This window comes from Zosterops lateralis (genome assembly GCF_965231275.1).
Source record: "Zosterops lateralis genome assembly, chromosome: 1".
NCBI lineage: Eukaryota > Metazoa > Chordata > Aves > Passeriformes > Zosteropidae > Zosterops > Zosterops lateralis.
The window spans coordinates 28,542,128-28,564,680 of record NC_139762.1 but is presented as its reverse complement, the minus strand read 5'-3'; the positions used below and the strand labels follow the sequence as shown (position 1 = coordinate 28,564,680).

The 22,553-nt window shown below is 43.0% G+C and overlaps 1 protein-coding gene across 1 annotated transcript in view; it reads left to right on the top strand.

The window, feature by feature from the left end:
- THSD7A (thrombospondin type 1 domain containing 7A) overlaps nt 1–22,553 on the top strand; it is a 282,091-nt gene that overhangs the window by 170,101 nt on the left and 89,437 nt on the right. Inside the window, exons 6-8 of the mRNA XM_083855180.1 lie at nt 421–602; nt 6,254–6,409; nt 8,733–8,936. Of these exons, the coding sequence (XP_083711306.1) occupies nt 421–602; nt 6,254–6,409; nt 8,733–8,936 (542 nt within the window). The remainder of the gene's footprint in view (nt 1–420; nt 603–6,253; nt 6,410–8,732; nt 8,937–22,553) is intronic.

The following is a 22,553-nucleotide window of genomic DNA, read 5'->3' as shown; positions in this document are numbered from 1 at the left end:
AGCTCTTATGTTTCTCAGCATACACATCTCTTTCATATTTTGGATTTTGATTATATAAATTTTCAAGCTCTAAACAAATGCTGAGAGTCACAATCTTGAAAGTTAACTTATCTGAACATGTAATATGTATCTCTGTATATCAAGTTCTTCCCTCAAAATATTTATATGTGTAGTATGTTTCAGGAATTGAACAGAAAAGATCCTCCTAAAGAGTAATGGTTTTAAAAAATAAATAATGCAAAAAAAGTTTCCATATACATAAAATGTGAGATCTAATGCACCTTTGTGTGCAAGAAATTGTAGTGCTCAGGCCTTTTATGAAATTAATAAGGTTACTGGGGTGTTTCAGCTTGTATAATTTAATACTGTGTTAAATGGCTCCATGATTTCTGAAGACCCAATGAACCAAATTTTATGCAGGTACGGCTGGCGCACCACGGAGTGGACGGAATGCCGTGTCGATCCTCTCCTTAGCCAGCAGGACAAGAGGCGGGGAAATCAGACTGCGCTGTGCGGAGGTGGCATTCAGACCAGGGAGGTGTACTGTGTGCAAGCTAATGAAAACCTCCTCTCCTACTTAAATACCCTCAAGGATAAAGAAGGTAAATTTGATTCAATTGCAATTAAATTAGTGTGAAATCAGAGTATATGTCAACATTCCAGAGCTCTTCCACAGCCATTGTCTTCTGTCATGAGTGCCTCCTTACCTTGTGAGTTACTGCAACTTTCTAATTCAGATGAAAAGGCTTAATTGCTGTAGCAGAGATTTCATTCTTCATGCTGCAAATATAGATTCCAAATATAAATTCCTACAAGTTACTGTCTCTTAGTGTCTACTGTGCAGGATATCTTTCCATAAGAAAGAGCATGAAAAGGTTAGCCAGAAGTCCTAGATTTTTTCATCTACTGTAATTTTCTTTTGTGTCCTTTATCTGGGTGATGAATTTGTGCTGTTTGATGTGCAGATGGACTATGTCAATTCTGGCGTGTAAGCTCAATATAGAAAAATGTAAAAAAAATATTATTAGATTTCATTCTCAGGGAAATTATTTTTTTCCCTCTATTTGGTCAAGTTTTAAGTAGCTCTCAGGACTTCAAGTCAATGCAATTTCATGGGTTTATTTACTTAACTGAAAGAAAGAAGAGATTATTCCTTGTTGCTGTTAAAGCCTGTACTGCTTCTTAAGAAATGAGATAATGGCTTAGAACACAGTCTTTAATTCATTTGGTAATCTACATGCTTTAGAATAACACTTGAGTAGTTTACATTACATCTACTTCTGTATAGTAATGCAGCACTATAGAGTCAGAAATCAATGAATTAAGCTAAATGCATTTAGCTTTTTAATTCAATTTTATCCTCTACCTCTGTCATACAAACATATTATTATTATTATTAAATAAATAAATAAATACAGCCATATACTTCAGGAAAAACAATATTAATATGCAAATCCTATATAATGCCACATTTTGTCCAGGGCTGGCCAAACAGCAGACTAGTGAGGTTCCTGCTGTGGTTTAAAGGTACTCTCAAACTTGCCGTAGAGGTAGAGTTTGTGGGGAATGATAATGCCAACATCCATTTCAGCGTGACTGCTCAGATCAGTAGGGTGTGACTTGTGAGCTCTGCAGCCCCACATCTGTATTTATTAAAGAAGAAGATTTCAAGCCTCTTTGTCTTATGCAAATCAGCTCTGCCCAAGGGCTTTTAGTAAATCGCCTCTGATGAACAAAGTTTAGATGCCTCTGCTGTAGTGTGAACTACAAAAACCTCCCAGCTAAGGAGAGGTAACAATAAAACCAGTGGCGGCTTACTGTTCAGAATGATGATTAGGATTTTGGTGGGCTGTGAAGTCTCGCCAGATTAGGCGTGTGTGAAATTTACCCTTATCAGACTGTGACAGGAATACATGGAGCCCATCAGGAGGTAATCTCTGCAGGCTCCTGAAAGCTGATTAAAATGTAACTAGTCTTCGGATGCATAAACATGAGAACAGTTTTTCAAGAGCTCAAACTGGGGGTGAAGTGGTTCTTAGTTTAAAAAGGAGCTCTGGGCTCTTTCCATATTAGGGACAGATTTTCAGAAGAGGTGCTGCTCTGCTCATCCTCCCTCTCTCTCTCTCCTCATAGAATAGAAAACTGAGTAATTTGAGGATGGGAAAAAGCCAGGGCACACACCCACCAGATTATGCTATGGGGAAACGCCTTCATCCCGGGGTAGTTTACCGTTGGTCGTAGCAAATGCTGTCTTGGTTAGGCTGCTTTACAGACCTCCATTCTCATATACTCATGGTGGCGTTTCCCTGTCATTTCAGAAAGTCAGTCACAGAGCAAGTCGAAGGCTAGTGCTGCACCTCTGCTATCAATCACTTTTGAAATAACAGGTAGGTAAATTAAGGCCTCCAACCTGACCTTTTGATTAAGAGCATGCAAAGGAGGCAACGTCCTTTTTCGGGGACCTTGTTTGCTATATGTGTATAATTAACATGCTTATGTAGCTCTGAAACAGTTAAATAGATTTGAGCATTCTCAGGAAATTTCGGATCAGTTTGAAAGTGACAGGCCAAAATTCAAACTAATGAAGTTCGTGAGCCAGCTGGGATGCTGTAACAGTTGCATGCTCCACTCCTGAACCATTCTAGCTAGTGACTGCTTTTCCTCTCTCTTCTGAGCATTGGGAATTGTTTTGCAGTTTTCATCATAGCTGCTGTTTCCAGTGCCTTCTGTAGATTTAAAACACCAAGTTAGGCCCCTGGTAAGAATTTGAACTTCTAATACTTAGCTGAGTCAGAATCCCTTATGCCATTCAGGTCAGTAGAAAGAAGGAACATTGGTTGTAGTAGCTAAGCAGCAGCAATCAAGTCTCCTGGAGGCCACAGTCATTCCACCATTTACTTGCTTGCCACTGACTTAAATTGTTTCATCTCTTTTCACCTCCTTAACTGCCTTAGTCATGATGTTTCTCTTACTATATGACGTGGACTGTTTCATCTTATTCCGAGTACCTTTAAAACCCTCAACGTAGAGTAAAAAGGAACAAAGTTCCTTTATGGGCATAAATTTATTCTACATCTGCAAATACACATTTGTTGCCCTATTAAAAACAAGGGAACTGCTTACATGGATGGAATTGTGCAGTTTCTCAGAGCATAAAGTTCTGAATTATCTAATGTTTTTCAATGAGAGAATTCAGCATTATAGAAAATGAGAAGAAAATGTTCTATTTAATTGTTGGTCATAATGTGTTTTGAGCTTGGGTTTTCTTGGGATTTTTGAGTGAGAGTACTTGGAGAAATTTCTTTGTGTTGTTTGCTATGAAACCAGTGTGACAAATGACCAGAAAAAGAAATATGAAGTTGTGTCTTCTTATATTGATGCAATCACATAGAAATTCAGTCTCTTTGCCAGCCTGGTCCTTACTGGGCACAAGTCTCTGGAGGGTCTCTTGAGAAAGATGGAGAGTTTGATGTCTTGATAAATGTAGCAAATGCATAACACCAGAAGTGTTCTTTTTCTTTTCAGTTGTTTTTAAAATGCAGTAATTCAAGGAGGTGTTTTCCAAGGACATAAAATATATTCAGCTAAAATTTCCTGATATAGAAGATGATTTGAGGAATGGATATTTAAATGGTACTTTAATTTTTAGGTTACTACCCTCAAACCTGAAATTCCTTGAAAGCTGAATCTAATTTATTAGTTAGATTGAAGGAGAAAGAGAGATTATCAAAATGCAGTAACTTTTCTTTCTATGTTTGGCCCAAAATTTCACATGGGTTTTGTAGTATTACACATAGTTTAATCAGCATTCAGCATTACTTCCAAGGAATAAAGAACAATCTTCATTGCTGACACAAGAGTCTGAAAGGACAGAGATAAGACAAGGTTTTAAACTGTAAATATATGCATCCAGTATCATCTTATCTCAGGGTGTCTTTGCTAAACAATAACCATCAAAGCCTATGCTCAATCATACTTTTGTGATGCTGAATGAAATTAATTTAAATTCATGGGAACAAGATGGTCATAAGATGCCCAGGCAAAGCTGTTTTCTTATTTTACTGTCATCTCAAAAAAAAAAAAAAAGAATTCTGAGTAATCCTGCATGAAATTCATTGTAAGTGCTCAATGCTGAAAACAATTTTTAATAACCTGAAATGGAAATTTTCTGTCCTGTAGTTGAATTTTGTTGTAAAAGCAAAATATAAAAGGTAGCATTTGTACATCACTTAGGGTCTAAAACCAACATTTGAAAAGCATTTTGGCATATTTAAAGATTTATTGATAACTCTGTTATGAAAAGACTGCTATTTAAAGCGTCCTGATTAAAGATCTTATTTTTTCTGAGTAAAATCTCCTGAACTAGTGTGATGACAAGTTCTTTATCATGATGAAACCTAGAGATGAAGCATGGAATTCCTCAGAGCACTTTCTCTGTTCCCTGAAGCAAGACTGTGTCTCAGAGGTGTGATTGGCCCCTAATTTCAACTCTCTCACTTGGGCAATTCCCCAATTAAATCAAGGTTAAAAATCTATGGATAGCAGTTACTTACTGATTTTCTTTTTTTATTAGAAACTATTCAATACAAATTCAACAATTTGTTGACAACAAAAGGCAAATTATATTTACTTATATCTGTTTCCTACACCAAATATGAATGTTATGTTTATTATCATGCATGTTTGGTGCGCATGCCAAACTTACTGTAAAATACAATAATATGTCATAAAATTTAATTTCAACATAGCATTATGCTAATGTTGGAATATTAGGCTTTATATTCTTTTGTTTCAAGAGATTGGTGAGCTAGAGGCAGTAATATTAAATGACTATCTGCCACCTATATACCTTTATTATGTGGAGCAACAGTGTAAGACTGTGCCAAAGGAGGCAATGTTTAAAACCAGAATATGGTGAGAATTTTAAATTCCATTTTCCCATTTAAAAAGTGAGAATTGGATTCTTTTTTGGAAACTGTAAAGATCACCTGCTTAGAAAATCTGAATGGAAAGACATACACATGTCTATATGTTATGCAACCAGGCAAAATTTTGTACCAAGAAGTGTTGACTGTACTTCAACAGCCTGGTGTTTACTTCCACATTCTATAAGTGCTTATTGATCTCATCTTTCAGAAAGATGTTTTGTCATATACTGTATTTATTTTGTCTCTCTCACTTTCCATCAAAAGTGGTGGCAAAAATTAATGACGTAACTTTCCCATGGGGAAAAAATACCCAATAGAATGAGAGTGTTTTAAGTTAAGAAATTTCATGTTTCCTCAATAAACCAAAGTGAAATAATGTCACAGACTTCTAGGAGATATTCTCTGCTTACTGTAATATTTTGTCAAGTCCTGTACTATGAAAGAGAATTAAAATCTTGCTTTCAATGAAATGGTACATTTTCAGTTGGAGTTCTGAGCCTTACTCTGGCACCTTGTAGAATTGTCCTGTTACTTTTATTTCCTGGAAAGTCAAAAGAATAAAGTACAGAAAGAGAAGGGTGATTTTGGCTCAGGTTATCCTTAAAGAACAGAAGACTCTACCTTCACATGTGTCTCTATAGATTAATAAAACTTAAAAAAATAAATTGTCTTGAGCAGTTTTTACACCTAAATGTATATGTTATGTATTCATATTTATAGACATATACATAGCAAATGCAAACCATAAATATATCTGAAACAAAGCCTTTCTTGAACTAATATTGCTGCAGCACAAATCTTACTGCTGAGTGTGCACTTGATGGTCTTTAAAGTAAAAGAAAAATGTTTTTGCCATAACTCTACTTGTGTTTCAGGTTAAAGCTTAAAAATAATCTTTTAAATATTAATTAAGGCCTTTGAAGTTATAGTATCATATAGCTCACATATACAAGTGCAAAGGGGTTTACGCAGCTTATTGTTCAGTTTCTTAAGAGAAGTAATGAGGTAGCACAAAATTTATGCAGAATGCAAAGTGAATAATGGTTGTAGTGATGTAATTTATCCCTCAAAGGAAAGGACTAGGTCTGAGTGGGTGCTGCAATATCTAAAGTCTTCCCATCTCCACATAATGGGTTTTGACTTTGTTCGTGCCGAGAGTAAACTGACTTCCACTCAATTTTTTTCAAGGCAGGCATTTTTCCATCACGTCATCAGATTGAGGCAATGAGAATGCAGCCTTTCTGATTCAGGGACAGTTCTGTCTGCTTAGAGCTTAGGATAATGACCAGTGACATATGAGAAATATTTTAACTTTGTTTTGACAGCCTCAAGGCCAGTAGACCGTAAACTGTGTACAGGACCTCTTCCCAGCACCTCCCAGCTGTGCCACGTTCCCTGCCCTACAGAGTGTGAGACCTCGGCATGGTCAGCCTGGGGACCATGCACCTATGAAAGCTGTGATGACCCTCAGGCCAAGAAGGGTATGTAAAAATTCAGCGGAACCTTTTAATCGTGATATTTACTATTTCTAAGTCACTAGGTTACGCAAGCACACAAAAGTTTGTACAAAGAAATGTATATCTAGCACCTCTGGTCATCAAAATAAAGAAATGGAATTAGGACTACATTTGACACCACTGTTAGACAAAATGTAGCCTGTTTACTAGGTTCTCAAGATCAACTTGGGTTTTTACAGGTCAATTCCAGTTTCAAAACGTCCTCTCATATTGAAAGAGACACAATTTGTGTGTTCAAATCACAGTTTTGGCACTGTCTCAAAAGGAGGACAGAAGCCTCCTTTGAGGTGTGTAGCATACAAGGCATTCAAAGATTTACAGTTCAATAATAGCTTAAGAATTCACCATTAGACAGTAAAGCATGATCTGGCAAAGAGATGGCACCATTCACTGTTGATATGTGACTCTGTTTTAGTTATGACATATGTGCTGGTTTCAATTTCGGCATGTTTTGCAACTTATTGCCATGCAGAACAGATTGTAGTAACCTGACATCAAAATAGGAAAGCAAGAATACGTGACAGGGACCTCATGTTAGAAGTCTGTGGGCTTCTGGCTGTAAATGAGAGAAACTGATCTAGTCATTGCTGCAAAGTGATTATCTGATAAAAGTTGGGAATACTGACTTGGTTTCTTGATTAAAAACAGTCATAAGAAATGGCAGCCACATATGTCCACTGGAAGGAGCAACTGTGATTACTGTGTTTGCTTAGCTGGATCTTTCTGGCATACTGCAGCTACACTTCTGTCTGGGCAGCAATAATACAGGTTTTACAAAGCTGTTTTGTGGAACTCTGACCCAACCATGATCAGCTCAAGAAGGAAAAAGCAGTTCAGTGTGCAAATCTATCAGATTAAGTTTCCTTTGAGTACAGCTGTCAAGTAGTCTGTTATTTCTGTTGCTGTTCCATCACTGAAAGATTTGCTACATTTTCAGGGGTAAAGTTTAGGTTTGTGAGACTGATTTGGACATCTGTCTAATAGAAATACATTATTATGCACTTTGTGGAAGCCTTTATTCCTGCACACACGAGCAGAGATCTTTTCTCAATTGCCAATGTTTTCTTCTTATCTGGAAATTCTTACATTTTCTTTTATAATTACATTGACAGTTCTTCTGAGAGAATGATGTGAAAATTGCACAGGCACTCCCACTTTTAGCATCATGTCTCTCTACACATTTCCAGATCATTTGCATCCTTTGTTGCTGTGGATATTGGAGTTCTTTATTTTTGAAATTATATCAGCCTTTTGTGTCAGGCTTACTAAACCTTTTGCTCATAATTTGGCTGAACGCTTCATTTAGGAAAAAAGGAAACAAACAGCAATTGAAGATAAATGGAAATGTATTTTTAAAGTAAATAGTTACTATAATTGAATGAAGAGGCATGTCTTCAAAGAATCAGTTCTTGCACATGTGTGTTTGAAAACTCTCCTTTTTAGTTTGCGTCCTGGTAGAAATGACAGAGTTACATGAAGCATTTTATTAAAAATTTCTGTATATTACTAACTTGCCTGAATGCTCATATAAAACAAGAGACTGAAAAAATGTGAGAAAATAAACTGTTTCTTGAGTCCATTCAGTTTGGTTAGGTTGTTCTGACTGTATTTAGTCTGTTTTTTTCAATGGGACATCCTGAAAGGAGAGGGTTGCTTTTGGTCGCTGGCATTGACCTGGCAGATGACAAAATGCATAAAGGCCCATCAGTTTCTCCATTCCAAAATGAGTTTAGGTAGCCTTAAGGAAATTTTTAAATGCTTGCAAGGGGATATCATGATGCTTATTACTGAAAATGTATTCATAGGACTGGAGTCTATTTCCTATTCTTCCATTTTATTTTGGAGGGTTGGAGGGGGAAGGAAGTATTTATAAGCTGATTTCACTCGATAATCTATTCCTGTTGGAACACAGCTGAGAAGAAAACAAACAACATATTTGAGAAATGGTAACACAGCAATGTAGTCAAGATTTATAAAATGAGATGGATCTTGCAGGGGCGATGGTCAGGAAATGATCCTGTCTCCTTCCTGGATTATGCATGACTGTGATAAACAGAGTTTTAAGTTAAAGCCTCCTGAGGAGGCTCAAAACATTGAAACTAAAGGACTCTAGACCTTCTTCAATGAGTTCTTCTATCCAATTATCTAAAATGCATTTTTCTGCTGAATGTCTGTGGTATGTTTTACAGAGAAGAGAAACAGAACTTTTCACTCAGGTGTAGACAGATACAGAAAGTGCTTCACTTCACATTTTAGAGTTGAAACGTTATTTTCATGGACATTTCAGGCTTTAAACTAAGGAAACGTCGCATCACCAATGAGCCTACAGGAGGAACAGGAAACTGCCCTCACCTGCTGGAAGCCATCCCATGTGAAGAGCCCTCATGCTATGACTGGAGAATCACGGGGCTGGAGGAATGCATTCCTGACAATGAAAAGCCATGTGGACCTGGGACACAGGTTCCTATTGTCGTCTGCATCAACAGCGATGGTAAGATGGATGCTTTTTCCTACAGTCTGCACCAGCTAGAGTGAATATACTGAAATGTAGTCCAAAAGAGTATCAGTTTTTGTTCTCAGCTTTCTTGATCCTGAAAACCAAGCTGTCTGAATAGATATAAATGTCCATTAACACTGGAGAGGAAGAGTAAGACCTCTAGTTGCTATAGGACCAAGCTCCTTCACATACATTGTGTAGGTTTTCAAAGCTTCACAAAGTGACTTAGACAAAGTTAAATAGAAAACATCTATTGTTTGCCAGTAGATGAGGTTCATGCCTGCAGTGGCTTGACTGGATTCCCTGATGTAATCCCACTAACAAAGCTCATCCTCTGAGCCCAGAGACAAGTAAAATGTGAGCAAAGTAAGATGCATTGCAGTAAGTATAGCTGGAAGAAAAATAATAATGTGTTTATTAAAGAGGATAGTTTGATGTGTGTTATGGAGTTGGCTTGACAGTCCAAGCTGTCTTGCTTCTTCAAAAGGTCAAAAAAAATACCACCATTATTCAATTATCTTGTGAGACAAAACAGATCTTGCATGACATAGTCATAAAAGCCAATTTTGAAAGCTGCTTACAGAATACTTTAATCTACTGAAGATTAATGAATTACTGTTGTGAGAATAGTCCTTATTCATTAGTAATATTATAGTCTAGAGCAGCATATAAATTAAAATAATTGTATTGTCTGCAGTGTAGTATGGTAAGCAGCTTCTAACTTCCAACAGAGGATTAAGTAAGAGGACACCTCTGAAGAGTGTTAACAGCTGCACAAAATATTTTGAAATTAAATCAGTCAGAAGTAATAAGAACTGATTATAGAGATATTTAAATCTTGAGCTTTCATGCTGAAGACTTGCAATTGTAATTGAGTTTTGGGGCTTAAATTGAAATGCTTAGAGTTAGAATGTAAGATTTATTTTTCTGCACCTAAGAGCACTGGTAACCATTTTTTACAGCTCAGAAAAAGATTAATCTAGAATTGCAGTATTCAACCTACTATATTTTATGTCCTTAACTCAAAAAATTTCCCTTTGCAATTTAATATTTTATTGGCAACAACACTGAAACTATTTGCAGCGTTTTTTGTATACATTTTCAGATGAAAAATAGTCTTTTCCTTGTAAATCAAGGTGCTTCCTAAATAATTGTGAAGAGACTTAAAAAAAATCTGTAAAACAAAAAGTCTGGGGTTTTTTTGCTTTACTACTATGGTTAGTTTGGCTTACCTTTATTTTGAGGAATTGTGTTTTCTCACACATCTAAGCTGATTTCTTTTTAAGCTGTAATATGGCAATTTATATTGACTATAATATTGTATATTTGGAGCATGCAATTGAGCCATTAAACTTGGACATGTCTTTTATGTATTTGATATTTTCTATTGAAACTCACAGGATTTGCTCTTGGCACTTCACAGGCTTTGGTTTTGGCCAAATTTGACTTTGTAGTCTTGTGTTTAACTTTTTTATTACCAGTATTTGTTTTTGTCTCTCTGTCTTTCTGAACTATCTAGCATCATGTATTGCTGTAAATACATGGCCTTATGCATTGCCTGTATCAGTAATCTGCCTCAGAAAGAGTGACAAGTCAAGGTTTGGCCTGTCGGTCTTTAGGATAAAAGAGTTGTGAGTGTAGCTACAGAGAAAGAAGAAAACAAATTGCAATTATGTCTTGTTTTGAAGCAGTCTGATCACCCAGTCATCCAATCACAAAAATATGTGATCAGTTTGAGAGAGTGCAAAAGCAATGGAGGGTAACATAATTAATTACTCCAGCTCTTCTTTGAAATTCCTACTTTTAGCAAATAATCTTCTGTGTACTTCACCAGTAATACCAAATGTCTTCTGCTTCACTCTCTCCTGGGTAGGATTAACATGATGCAGTAGAAGCAAAGAAAGTAAAGAACCACCAACCTCAGCAAACTCCCCCTCCAAGCTGACTCTGCTCAAGCATCTTATTACTTTGTCTCCCACAGTACCAACCCACTAGAAATCCTGTAGACAGCTCTTAAATACTTTCTAAACACCACCACCTCTTCCCGGGTATTTCCCATCTAGTACTTTGGCCTCCTACCCTGGCAGTCAACAGGATATCCATGGTGTCCTTCACCAAACACTTGTTGCAGGCATCTAGATTCTGCTCTGCAAAATACAAGAAAGCAACACTTTGCAGTCAGGCAAGTTTTGCTTCAAGCCCCACAGCTTCAGGCTAGTTTCAGTAAAATAAAGTTTGGAGAGTGCTATTCTTCCATTGTCTAAACATCATGGTTCAAATTATTCATCGTAATAAATTTGTGACATTCAGTATTCTTTGAGAACTTCTTGGAGAAGACTGCATTGACTGTCATTTAAATATTGTACCTCTATCAATAGGGTACATAATTTGTATAATAATCAAGTGTTGCTATATTTTTGATCTTAGTAGCACACAGGGAATTTATTTTCAGTTTACAGGTAAAAGTGACCCTGAAAGGAAATTATGGAAAGCATTAACTATTGCATAAGATTGCTATGTTACTCAAACTAAACTAATCTTTGCTTCAGACTCTTCAAGCATTCTTATTCTTATTACGTATTAAACCAGTCTTGAATCCTAAAGTGCCTGGATAGGGAAGGATGAAATGAAGGGAGCTAAATGTATGCAAAAAAGCATATTGTACCATTGGCTTCTGCTTTATAAAATGAAAAAGGCTGGTAGTGTATATTTCAGACTAAGCATTGTACTCTAGATGGATAAAGGTCTGTAGCTTTAATGTAAAATAAACCCAACACTGATTAGTAGCTTCTCTTCCTGTGCACGATTGCATCGTTCTATATATCTTAAGCATGATTAATTGGGAAAATATGTCTTGACCTGGATGTTTGTCTTCACAATTAGAATCCAGCAGCAGTGCTTGTGAACTTCTTTCATATAATTGGAATTAGTTTTTCTCTTCATTTTGGTTTTTAGGTAAGAGTCATTACAGCCTTTGAGACAACAGCAAACAATAGGTTATCCTCTTATCTCATTGCTGGAGGCCTGTGATTGTCACTCTTTTCACAGCGGATGGCAGTAATCAGAATTTTCATTCAGGCTGAAGAAACATGACATTCAGTACCCAGGTTGTCATTGCAAAGCCTATAATGAACTCTGATGTATTTTGTTATATAAATGGAACTTCAGTCTTTTGCTGTGAAAAGAACATTTTCAAAATAAGTATTCTTAGTAATCTCCTAGGAAATTTTACAAAGGAGTGAAAACCGTAGGTGAAAACAGTATCTTTTGGTTGTGGAAGCTCCCAGACTGGTCAGAAAGTGTTCAGAATTCCTTAATTGTAGATATAATTTTAATAATTAAACATCTGTTGCTCGTGTTCCATTCTACAAATTAACTTTTGGTAATGATAGAATGGCTTTTAAAAATATATTGATATTCATCTTTTTGTTGTGAAGGTAATATATGCAAGGCATACACATGCACACAATACACCTGTGAACATACCATCTATTATTAAGTGTATTAACACACTTACCTTCTGAGTGTATTATTACACTCAGAAGAGTAATTTTAGAAGAGATGAATTTGCTCTATTTCTCTGTACTTGTGACAGTCTATGAAGAATGCAGTTTCAAAAATATCTCTGCATTACTTAAAGTCCATAGTGGGAAAGCTGGCTGCTTCTCCACTTTGTTAACAGACATGTTAGTGCTAGTCATATGTTTATAAGGAAAAATAATTTCTGACATAAAATTCTGTAATATTAGCTACTGATGAAATACCTTTAAAATGCTTGTTCACTCATTTCTTTATTTTATCTTTGGGCTAAAGGCTGTAGCTCAGGTACTGGCATTGGCTGTAGCGTACTTCTGATATGCAGTCATCTGAAATGAATTGCTCATTTTCTAAGAATTTGTAAATAATAGGTTGGTTTACATCCTTTATAGTATAATGGGCTTGGTACTGCTACATGTGTTACTCTGGACAAAGCAGATCTCACTTTTGAAGTGCAGATTTCTTCTGGATCTTGTAGATGCTCACTAATTGCTGGGTTACAGTAGCTATACAGGGAACAGACAGGAGTGGACTCATTGCCATCTTCTACCTCCCTGCTGAGAGTCACTTGCCTTGGAAGAGGGAGCCATGGCAACATCAAGGCTCTTCGTGTATATGCAAATTCCCACAACTCTTTGAAGTAGCGAAATTGCTGCTGAAGTTGTGTAGGCAGAGGTGCATGCTGATGTAGCTGAGTGCCACAAGATCCTTTCTGGCACCTGTATGGGGATGGGTGACACAGGTCTGGTTTTTCTTAGGCTGAAGAGCAAATTCAAAGCATCACTGACTGACATCAGTATTTTCTGATGTAAATGGGAGGATTTTACCAGTTTTGCAATACTGGGGGCATAGCAAGGGTGTTGGTATTAATTAAAAGATAAAGAAGGTAGAGTAGTCTGTTTCATTTAGACACATTACAAAACAATTAGTTTACCTACTTTGTCTGTGGCTGAAACACTATACTGATTAAAATGGAACAGAGGACATTTGCAGAATATCGGTCCTTTATCTGTGTTTATTCTCAGCTAGTGAGACTAACAGAAGACACCACACTTCAGCAATAAAACATCCCATTTTATTTGCCTTATTGTTTTTCTCAAGAGCTAGAAATACTTATTTTTAAAATACCCCTTTTCTTATTTTTTGTTGAATTTTACTTTAAAGTAAAACTTGTAAAATTTCTTCATCTAGTTTAAATTTTCTTCTATAATTTCCTGATCAACATCTCAATTTCATTCCTTATTTTTTTGATTGTGGCTTTATATAATTTTACAATATGCAGCTAATGAAATAGGTAGAATAAATTTCAGGAAAAACTGAAGTTTGGCTGGTGCAACTGCGGTGGTCAGCTCCAATGGAAGCGGCTCCGGCCAGCCCAGCTGCCACCACAACCAGGGGGCCACTTAGCCAGAGGGGCGAGCGGACCCAACCAGCACTGCGGGTATGCGAGGAACAAAGAGGCGGGACTCTCGGGTAGCTGAACCAAGAGAGTGCGTGTTCCCCAAGGCTGCGTCCCAGAGAGACCACAGCCTGGGTTTGCCACGGCTTTTTATTAGCTAGCAACAGGGGGTGGGAACAAGGGTGGTCTCTCAATGGACAAATCAGGAACACTTTTCAAACTTTAACTGTGGGGTGAGCAAACTTTGGGCCAATGAGGTAAGGGTAGTTACATAACCAGGGGTGGGGAAATTATATAACCGAAAAGATTGACATTTAACTGAAACTTGTAAACAACTATTATGGGTTGGGGGTTGTCATGCCAACGGGGAAAAGGCGGGAAACTGTGAGGGAAGGGGAGGCCATTTTGAACAATAGGAATAAATGCAATTTATAAAACATAACTGTATAACTTCAAATAAGAACAACAAAGTCCTGTCGGGGTCGCGCCAGCGCGCCACCACATCTCCCCCTTTTTTGTTTTTTGAAGAAGGAGTTCAGTATCGACGTTCTGGGGGGTAAATTTCGTCAAACCACTCTCGTTGAGTGGGCCAGCGGTCATCTTCATCTTCAGGGATGAAGTCCTCGGGATCGAGGTCCTCTTCATCCTCCCAGTGTGACATTTCTTGCATTTCAATTTCTTCTGCCGGTGGTGCAGAAGCCCAAACGTTGTTTATACTGAGGCTTGAGGTAGCAGCAGTGATGGCTCTGGTGGTATATCGACGAATGACGCCGAAAGCGATTCCGACGAGGAACAGCAGCAGTAAAACAAGCAGAGCGGTCTTTATGGCTGAGTTGACCCAGCCCGAGAGTCCCCAATTACCAAAAATCTGGTCAAACCAGTCCTTAGTCTCTTGTTTAATTTCGTGTACCATGTCCTGGATCTTCCGTATCGACTGTCGGACGTTCTCAGCCCTGGAGGATAAATTAAAGCAGCATAGACCCTCGAACTCCTCACACGTATGGTGGTGGAGGAGCAAGAGGTAATCTATGGCTGCCCGATTTTGGAGCGTCGCCTTCCTGGTTATTTCTTCGTCTGCTAGGAGGTCGGCTAAAGCGGAAGACGTAACGTTTGCTTGCTTCGCAACCCAACACTCCAATCGACCTAATTCCCCCAACGATTTGGCCACTGAGACCCAAGGGAGAAAAATTGTGATGGCTGTCGCCTTCGCCTTGGACCAGTGGATAACGTCCGAATCGCAATCCGGGTCGAGATCGGTCAAGTCTCTTTTTTGGATTGCATGAATTGAGGCATTTTTCAGAATCCAATCCATGATTGTGGTTTTGTTTGGGGTCAGCAAGCTCAATCTCCCTAGCGTACAAGGACCTCCGAACAGACGAGAGGGGATGCCGTTGAATGCGCGATCGCCGCAAATAAGGAAAAGTCCTTTGGGGAGGGAAAGGGGTTTATAAGAAAGGGTAGAGGCCATGCTTACATGAGCAGTCTGCTTACACCATGGGGTGGCGTAATAAGCTTTCTTTACCTGGAGAAGGTTGTAAAATCTCCCGACCTCATCAGGGGGAGGGGTAAACACAAACTGGATACAAAAAGGAGCTGGGGAGGACCCCAGGAGTTCCAGCTCCTGGGGCTCTTCAGGGGAAACCAGGGGCACTCTGGAATGGATCCAGTCCTTCCAGAGCGCTAGGGGGTTGGTGACAGGGTAGGTGAGACCAGTACTTATCGGGAAAGAGCGGCGGCGTCGACGCATGATTTGAGGAGGGGCGAAATGGTTGAACTTGTCCCTCAACTGCAGGAGCTCAGGGGGGAGCTCTGATTCCTGCGACGGGATCCCCACCAGGCACGACGCAATCGGGTCCTTGGTCGATCCCTGGGACAGACAAATATGGTCCTGTCCCATGGATTGAGCAAGGGTCCTCCAGACGTTGGCCTTCGGCTGAGGGACGACCCAGGACAGGGCTGGACTAAGGACCGCGAGGACGACGACCAGGTGGAGAAGGCGTCGTCCTCCTGGGGCTCTCCGATGGAACATGGCTGGATCAACCTGGAACTTAAACAAAATAGGGACAAATTAGTTAAAAAGCCAGCTGGGAATGGGAATGACTGGAGCTGACCTCTCCTCCTCCGCTGGACAAATGGGCTTTCTTTTTCTTCTTAGGGCGACGTTCTTTACCTGCTGTACCGGTTTCTCGGAGGCCTTGGGAATGTAAGGTCGCACCCACTTGGCCGGCACCCATTTAAGCCCGGTGGGTGTCGACACGCAGGCATAGCCGCGTCCCCAAGTGACTAACTCGTGTGGACCTTCCACTCTCATGGTCTCCGGATCTCTGACGAGGACAGGCGGTTTCTTTTCCAATTTTAAATTTGGGTTTCCTCCGAAATGCCGAATAATTGGAGGATTCATCGCCTCGAATGAACAATTTAGAAAGTTAATAGTGTAGAGTGTCCTGGCTAAACGAATTTGGGGAGTCTCCAATTTCAAAATTTGATTCTGTTGGTTCAGGACCCTTTTGATGTTTTGGTGGGTCCTTTCCACGATTGCTTGGCCTGTCGGGGAGTAGGGGATGCCGGTCTTATGTTCTACTCCCCATCGCTGCAGGAAGTCGCGGAATTCCCGTGAAGAATAACTTGGCCCATTGTCCGTTTTGATCTCCCGCGGAATGCCCAAGAAGGAGAAGGCTTGGAGAAGGTGCTTGATGACATCTCCGGCCTTCTCACCTGTGTGGGCGGAAGCAAAGACAGCGCCAGAAAAGGTGTCTACCGACACATGGACGTACTTCAGCCTCCCGAATTGGGAGACGTGAGTGACGTCCATCTGCCACACCTCATTGCTGCTCAGCCCTCGGGGGTTAACCCCCGCATGCATCGCTGGCACTGCATGCTGCTGGCAGCTGGGACAGGTTGCCACGATCGCCCTGGCCTGATCACGGGTCAGACGGAATCCCCGGACCAGACCTGGTACATTCTGGTGAAAAAGCTGATGGCTGAGCTTAGCCTGTTGGAAAACATCGGGCAGCGGGGCCTTAGCGACAGGGGCAGCAAGAGCGTCTGCTCTTCTGTTCCCCTCCGCTATGAACCCCGGCAGATCCGTGTGTGACCTGGTGTGAATCACGTAAAATGGTTGCTCTCGGTGGGAGATTAGCTTTATCAGCTTAGAGAGCAAGTTAAACAAGACAATGTTGGACACCTCCTGCAGTACTGAATTTTCAGCTCTGGACACCACTCCTGCTACATAACTAGAGTCGGTCACCAAATTGAAAGGTTCAGAGAACCTCTCGAACGCTCTAACGACTGCGGCCAACTCAGCTATCTGAGGGGATCCCTCCACCTCAGCAATGTCCGACTCCCACCGCTGAGTCTGAGGATCTTTCCAAGTCACCACGGACTTGTGGGACCCTCCGGACGCGTCAGTAAAAACTGTTAGAGCATCGAGCGGTCTTTTGCTCTGAACACTCTTTAGACTCAATTTAAATTGGACATCCGAATTGAAAATTTTGTGGGCTGGCCGAGTTATCGAAATTTGACCTGTGTAGCTGTCCAGTGCGAACTGCAGTGCTTCGTTGTCTTGAAGCAGGTGTTCCAACATCGCTTTAGAAATTTGGCCCGTACTTATCCTGATTGGCACGTGAATCACCTCAAAGTCACATCCGGCTAGGTCCTTAATCCGGACTCTAGCCTTCCGGATTAGCTCAGCCATGAGCTCCTGCGGGCGACTCATCCTTTTGGATCGATGGTGGCTAAGGAAGACCCACTCAATGATGATGAGAGGATCCTTCCCGCCGCGATCCTTCCGGGGTAGATCGGTTACCCCACTGTCCCATTGAAATATGATCCCATGGAGGTGCGGCAGATTTCCTAAAACGACAAATCGAAATGGTAAGTCAGTACGGCATCGATTTGCCTGTCGAGTAGACAACAGCTTTTGAACCTTTTCCAGGGCTCTCTCTGCCTCCGGGGTGAGTGACCTGGGGGAACTCAGCCCCTCTCCCCCTTTCAATAAATTGAAAAGGGGCGCTAGGTCTTCGGTCGTCAGACCCAGCCAAGGCCTCACCCAATTCAAAGCCCCACACAGTTGATGCACATCCGCGAGAGTTTTGATGTTTGTTTTAATTGCCAATTTTTGAGGCACAATGGTCCTCTTGTTGATCTCAAGGCCAAGGTACTTCCACGGTGGCATCCTTTGTATCTTTGTTTCCTGCAACTCAAAACCTGCAGCGACCAGTGCAGTCACTGTCAGGTCAAGCGCCTGTGCCAACAGATCGTCGTTGGGGGCACACACGAGTACATCATCCATATAATGATAGATGATGGCCTGGTGTGCAGCTGCACGGACAGGGGTCAGCAAGGAAGATACATACCACTGGCAGATGGCGGGAGAATTCTTCATTCCCTGCGGAAGCACCTTCCAGTGATATCTCTTCCTTGGGGCCTCTCGGTTGATGTTGGGTACCGAGAAAGCAAACCGTGGGGCATCGTCGGGGTGTAAAGGAATTTGAAAAAAACAATCTTTAATATCTATTACAGCCAATTGGTAATTTTGGGGCAACATGGCAGGGGAAGGCATCCCTGGCTGTAGAGAGCCCATGTCCTCTATGACATTATTAATTTGACGGAGGTCCTGGAGAAGCCTCCACCGGGTCTTATCCGATTTTTGGATAACGAACACCGGAGTGTTCCATGGAGAGGTGGTCTCCTCCAAATGACCCTTGCGGAGTTGCTCCTCCACGAGCTCGTTCAGCGCCTGTAATTTTTCTTTTGACAGCGGCCATTGCTCCACCCAAACTGGAGAATCTGTTAGCCAATTCAGTTTCTGAGTGGGGCGCTGTTCAATGGCCGCAGCATAAATACTTTTTGGGGAGTCCGGAAAGTCAATTGTGGCCCCCCATTGGGACATGACATCTCTACCCCACAGGGGTGTCTTATATCTCAAAACAAAGGGTTTTACAGTCGCCAATCTCCCTTTGGACCCCTTAATTTGAACCATGTGCTTTGATTGTTTCGCCAATTGTAAACCCCCTACACCTTCGACTTGCTCTGCCACGTTCTGCAACGGCCACTGTGACGGCCACAGATGTTCGGGTATGACCGTCACGTCTGCCCCCGTGTCAAGGAGACCTTTGATGGTGGTGGTCTCCTCTCCCACCCTGAGCTTGCACACCTCCTCAGGCCGCTTCTGTGTGATGTACATGACTGACCTTACCTGGGGGTGGCAAGTCTCACAATCGCCCTCGGGACACACTCTCTCTGGTAGCGATGGTATGGCTTGGGCGATTATTTGTCCTTTTGCTAGGTATGTGGGTGGGGCCGTGCAGCGAAGCCAGAGTTCAAACCACTGTGGATCCGCAGGAGTGGTTTGGGGTACAATCTCAATCTCTGGCGGTGTAAATTTGCAGTCCCCAACGACTACATAAGTCGTGCCAATTTTGTGCCAGGTACCTCTGTTTCGTCCGACCGCCACGCGGCGCCATTCGTCGTCCCGGATCCACATTCCCTCCGTAATTTGGAGACGAAACGGAACGCCATCGCTCGTGGTCGTCAGGGATTTTTCTGTAACAACAGCCGGTACACTGGTGTTAACTTCAGCAGGCAAAGAGCTCTTCAATGGAGAGCTGTTCGTCCGGTCCGGTGGAACTCCCTTCGGACACCGCAGAGGACTCCTCTGCTGCCCTTCGGAAGAAAAAGACAAGTCCATTAAAAAGTCACGTCCAGGGTAGCTCAAATCTCGTCCTCCCATTCCCCCTCCCCCGGCTTGGACCGCCCGATTGGGGTCTTCGCACTGGGCGGCCCCGCGCTCCCTTTTCAGTTTTTTGATTGGGAGCCTCCTCCCCTTCCGCCTTCCCCTGTTCCCCCTTTAATTTGTTTGAATTGTTGGAACTCCTGTCTTAAAGGGCAGGCTTGCCACCAATGTCCTTTTTTATTACACAATGCACAGGTCTTATCTGCACCACTCCTTGACGGCTGTCTCCATGTCCGAGGTGTTTTAGGTGTTTTTGGTGCGGCGATGGTGTCATCAGGCTGGCTGTTTGCTTCAGCTACATTGACGTGTTTTCTTTTCGGTTCGGATCTGTCAGGCTTGGTTGAGGCCATTAACGGGACCAGCTCGGCGACTACTTCTATGTAGTCTTGAAGGGACGGTTTTGGCTTTCGAGGCAGAGTTAACATTGCCTGCTTACAAACATTATTAGCATGCTTAAATGCAAGGGAAGTCAACATCTGCTGCCTGACCCCTTCGTCTTCTTCTTCCTGTTCCACGGCTATTGTCAACCTTTCGACAAAAGCCAAAAAGTTTTCCTGTGGTCCCTGAAAAATGTCCTCATATGACTCGGTGACACCTGCAGATTTCATTGTCGTAAAAGCCTTTACCGCTATTTGGGCTATTCTTGCTAACAGAGGTTTTGAAAGGACCTCAGCCTGTTTTTGCGCCATCTCCCAATCACCCTCCCCCAGCATGTGTGACAATGTTATTAAATTGCCTTCGCTATCTAATCCCGTGTCCGAGTCTCTTAAAATTCCTGGGAGGGCGTCCTGCAAACATCTCTTCCAGGTCGCAAACCACAACTGATATTCAGTTCTGGAGTGCAGACACTTGAAGAGATATTTGATGTCCTGTGGGACGACCACAGTCCCGGTAAGGTGGCCTTCCAACATTCCAAGGAAGTATGGACTGGAGCGTCCATACTCCTTGTAGGCCTTCATGAGCTCTCGGACCACGTTTTGCGAAAGCTGTTGCCATTTTGTCTCTTCGTGCCCACCCCTACCCCTCCTATAAGTCACCGGGGCAAGAGTAAGGGAACGAGGGCCATCGCTTCCGGGATCCCATTCCCCCTCTTCCGGCTCCAAAGCGTGGGAACCGGAAGGCGGGGCGTGGGAACCGGAAGACTGAGGGCGGGGTCGATCGCGCGTCATCGAGGGGCGTGCTTTGGTGGAGGGGGGCGTGTCAGAGTGTGGGAACGCCACGCCTTTGGGGGAGTGTTCAGGGGCGGAGAGTTGGGAGGAGCGATAACTGGGAGGGTCTTGGGAAAGAGGTGGAGCTTTTCGCAAGGTGGGAGGAGAGGTAGGAGGGGTCCCAGAAGGGGGTGTGGACCAGAAAGGGTTGTTGGGAGACAAAACCATGGGAGAAGGGGGAATGGCGGACAGGGAAGACCAAGAGGAGGACCGCGCCACGCGGTCGGCGCCATCTTGTCGCTTTCCCGACCGGCCGCCATTTTGTGGAACCTCACCGCCACAAACTGAAAATCTAACTCGGGGTTTATTTGGGAAAGAGTGGGGAAGGGAAAAAGCCTCAGAAGCTTGGCCAGAGCTCCTTCGGTCGTCCCGGGCAGACCGCCTTGTCTGACCCGGGCTGGGGGCCGATTTCCTGAGGGGGCCAGGGCTGTCGAGCTGGGGTTTGCTCGTTGCACCCCTGAGGATACCGCGTCGGGGAGAAGGGGAACGGGACACACATCGGGAAGAACAGGGGGAAACAGAACGCGAACGCGGAGGCTGCCCCTTCTGCACTCCCTTTATCACAGTCACAGCGGTCCTAATTCGCCTGGACCAGAACAAATATTTCGCCGCCTTTTCGTCCCCTGATGCGGCCAAATCAGCAAATTTAGAAATAACAGGCTCCCAAAAACGGGGCTCTGTTACTGCATCAGGGGTAGTTTTCGGGAAGTGAAGAAAGAGCTTGCGGACAAACCGCTTGAGCTCTCCGTTTGAGAACTTAACCTTATTAACTGTTAGAACTCCAACAAAACAATTGTAAACGCCTTTTTGCTCACTGCTGAGCTTTGCACCCATGCTCTCAACCGAGAACTCACCACAAAACAAATTAAGAACTTAAACACAACACCACACGGCACGCTAAAATCCGGTCAGGCAGCGTCCCCGTCGCCGCCTCCGCCCCGGAGGTGCCGGACCACAAAACACAAAATTCCTGCCACAAACGAAAGCCAAGGCAAGCCCCCGCTCGCCCACAACCCTGTCCGCACCCGTGCGCAGACCGACAGGACACAACGCAAAATTCCAAACAAACCAAACAACACAGGATCAGGAGCCGACAACAATTCCAAAACCCGCTAAGGAGAAAAAGCCCCCCCCGCGAGCACCGCGCGGTTAGCTCCCCCAGACCAGCACGCCGGCCTCCTCTTTCGAGGGTGACTGGGCTGAGCTCCCTTGAGGGTAGGGGAGGGTTTAGGGGACTCCAACCTACCCTTTCCCTGGCTCCTGCGACGTCCAAAGGTGAGTCCGGGAACCCGCAGTGGAAGAGGACCTCTGTGGTGCTGGAGGCTGCCCTCTTCGTCCTCCCGGGAGCGCACCCACAAGGGCTGCTACCACCGGGGAGGCGCGACACCAATGGTAGTCCGCAAAGGCTCCGATGAGCCGGACTGCCACAGAGCTCTCTTCCGAGGGCTCTGCGCCAGAGATGTCGCCGTCGGACCGCAAGATCTCAGCTCGCTCTTGGCTGCCCCACGTTGGGCGCCACCCTGCGGTGGTCAGCTCCAATGGAAGCGGCTCCGGCCAGCCCAGCTGCCACCACAACCAGGGGGCCACTTAGCCAGAGGGGCGAGCGGACCCAACCAGCACTGCGGGTATGCGAGGAACAAAGAGGCGGGACTCTCGGGTAGCTGAACCAAGAGAGTGCGTGTTCCCCAAGGCTGCGTCCCAGAGAGACCACAGCCTGGGTTTGCCACGGCTTT